This window comes from Sprattus sprattus, assembly GCF_963457725.1.
Source record: "Sprattus sprattus genome assembly, chromosome: 1".
Lineage (NCBI taxonomy): Eukaryota > Metazoa > Chordata > Actinopteri > Clupeiformes > Clupeidae > Sprattus > Sprattus sprattus.
In genome coordinates, this window is record NC_137920.1 from 37,856,769 (window position 1) to 37,859,802 (window position 3,034).

General features: G+C 42.9%; 1 protein-coding gene across 1 annotated transcript; it reads right to left on the bottom strand.

The window, feature by feature from the left end:
• Positions 1–1,679: 1,679 nt before the first annotated feature.
• Positions 1,680–2,570, bottom strand: LOC308369550 (G-protein coupled receptor 35; the record flags this gene model as incomplete). Its single annotated transcript, XM_080844034.1, has 1 exon — positions 1,680–2,570. The coding sequence occupies one exon, from the start codon at positions 2,568–2,570 to the stop codon at positions 1,680–1,682; it is 891 nt and encodes a 296-aa protein (XP_080700160.1).
• Between the last annotated feature and the right edge of the window lie 464 nt (positions 2,571–3,034).

A 3,034-nucleotide genomic window follows, 5' to 3' on the forward strand; every position in this document is an offset into this window, starting at 1 on the left:
CTTTAAAACATATTCTGGGCTATACCGGCTTTTAAAAATGGCGGTTTATCTCATATCTCAAATACGAAATGTGCAATACATTTCACCCTTTACTGTATAACTATACAGGCTGTATATTCTGTACTTCTTACGTCATTCTGTTCCATTTAATATTTATCCCTGCACTTCTTGGGCTCTCCACTCTTTGCACTACTTGTTGTGTTTACAGTTCACAGCTCCTGTATATATCCATTCCTCCCTGTATATACATATTTCTTATATTTCTCAGACAGTTGTGCTGTTGTGTTGTATTGTTTTGTGCTGTGATGTGCTGTGTATTTTGTGTAAGTACAATGAGAGCCACTTAACCTGGAGTGAAATTCCTTCTTTGTGCAAATTTACTTGGCCGATTAACCTGATTCTGATTTATTAAACAACCCAGTAAATGTACTCTGTAAATGTACTTTATCCTACTCCACACTTTCTAAGAATTCCTATCAAGTATTTCTTTGCCCATGTTTTCCTTCCATTTGTATGATTTGTTGAATAATATCTGGATGTTTGGTAGAGATAAAATGCTTGAAAAAGAAGTTTTGGGGGTTCTGGCTGGTACTGATTTCCCCTTTAAACCACTAGAGGACACAGTAGAGTGGCAGAGGCACAATCTACAAACACAAATGGTTTGATCGTGATAATATCACTTGAACAATGAATTTGAAAGAAAATGTAGCTGAACCACAAAGCTTGAAGGGTTTTCAAAGATAGTTTATTAATCCATGCCATTCATTTATTAATCCATGTTAATCCATGCATTGGCCTTGTAAAACTGACTTATTTTGATCCTGATTTCAGTTTGAGGTTGACACAGATAATAAACGCTACAACCAGCTTTCACATTATTTATCATATACTCCGCTCTCTTGGGTATTTGGTATTTCATTTTGCATTGACACTGTCTCCACTAATTGCATCTTTTAATTAATTATGTTGTGGGTTTTTTTCACATACACAGTGTGCACCATCTGTAGTCCTCAGCCCAGTTGTGCCCTGCCTGGTTACTAATGACTCTCTTACAATTTTAATTACAATCTGCATTTGCGAGTCGTTAAGTGACTAATTACGGAGGTGAGAATGGGCCACCAGGACACTGTTGGGCTCTAGAGAAACCGTGTTGCGTGTGTCTCAGCCAGGGAGGAGGCTTAGCAGGAGTTTTTCATGATGGGTAAACAAGCCACAATGGGACAAGCAGCAGCACACGTGAAGAGCGTATCGAAACAGTACAGACAAGGTGCTCTCTGAGAGGGAGAGGCAAGCTGGTGGTCGGCATTTATGAAGGTTGAAAACACTCTACATTAGATTTACCTAATAGCGTTCTGGAACTATGTCTTATTTCGTGAATGTGATTGGCTCTCCACAAGCAATCTCGAGCACTGGAGACAGGGTAAGCCAGCTTTGCTCTTTTTGTCTGTGTTATATTTAGGTGCCAGTATCAGTATCTTCACCGGGCTTCTGACAAATTGTGCAATAGTACAGGATATAGTACACTTAAAAAAGCAACAACTGTAACAGAGATAGGTATTGTAAAGTTTGTAATAAATAACTAATAATTCGTGCAGTTAATAGAAACCAATACATTTATCTGGGTTTTTAAAACCAGTACATCAGATGAATCAATGACTTGTTTTCAGTGTGTGCTTCCTCTATACAGTCACTTCAGCAGGCTTTTTCTGGGGGCTCTGGAAGCGGGCACAGCAAGCCAGCTTCTCCATCTTGCTGAGGTAGAGCAGCGGCTCGATGCTGCAGCTCAGGTCCATGATGGAGAACACCGAGATGCTGATGTGGCAGCGGAACGCCACAAAACTGTAGTAGGCCACAAAGGGCATCGTTGCCACCGGGGGCAGGTAGTTGCCCACAATGATGCCCATCACGATGAGCACCATCTTGAAGGCTCTCTTCTTCACCGGGTTCATGGTCTCCTTGCCGGCCACAGACTTGCGCAGCACCCAGATGATGGACAGGTTGCAGAAGACCATGAGGGCAAAGGCGAAGAGGATCAACCCGCTGAAGATCTCGGTGGTGCTTCGCACGCCCAGAATGGACTTGGTGAGCGCGTAGGCCAGGATGAGCCCCCACACCAGCACCGTTACGGCCGTCCGGATGCGGTTGTCACGGATGCCCGTGAAGAGGATGGGGTGCACCACGGCAACGTAGCGGTCCAGGCAGATGCAGGTGAGGAAGAGCGGCGCCGTGTCCTTGACTCCGTAGTAGAAGAGCTGGTAGTACCAGATTTGCTTGTTGTCCAGGATCAGCCGGTTGACAAAGTCGATGGGCGTCATGAGGCAGAAATAGGCGTCCAGGATGGCCAGGTTGAAGATGAATATGTCGGAGGTAGAGCCTTCACTCTTGCTCGTGGCCACCTTCCATATCACCAGCAAGTTGGTGGGGAAGCCCACTGCCAGGTTGAACACCTTTACGCCAAAGTAGAAGATGAAGCCGTACGGCGCCACAGCACACACGTCATACTGGTACCAGGGCGGGCGGCCGGATGACGACCCTGGGCTTGTTGCATTCAGGAGTGTGAGGTTACTCATCTTGAGGAGAAGAGGTGAGGAAGGCGATGGTGTTCTGCAGATGAAGGACAATCACACCACCACATGAAAACACATAAAATCACACAACCACATGAAAACACATCAAATCACACAACCACATGAAAACACATCAAATCACACAACCACATGAAAACACATCAAATGACATGAAGCCATTGAGGATTGTTTGAAGAAGCAGATTGTTACTTTAGCAAGGAAGAAATTAGTTTCTTTGTATCTCCTGGAGAGTTGTCTGTTTATAAAATAAAAATTTGATCGAAAGTTGGTTGAAGAAAACTAAGAAAATGTATTTAAAGGTTTCGTACACAAAATTTCTTCAAACTTCTTACAGACCATATTTCACAAATAATTTAATTTGGTTCTTAATCCTTTAACTCATAACCTATTTTCAATCATACTGTTTTGGTGATAATGAAATATATAAGCAAGAAATATATTTAGCA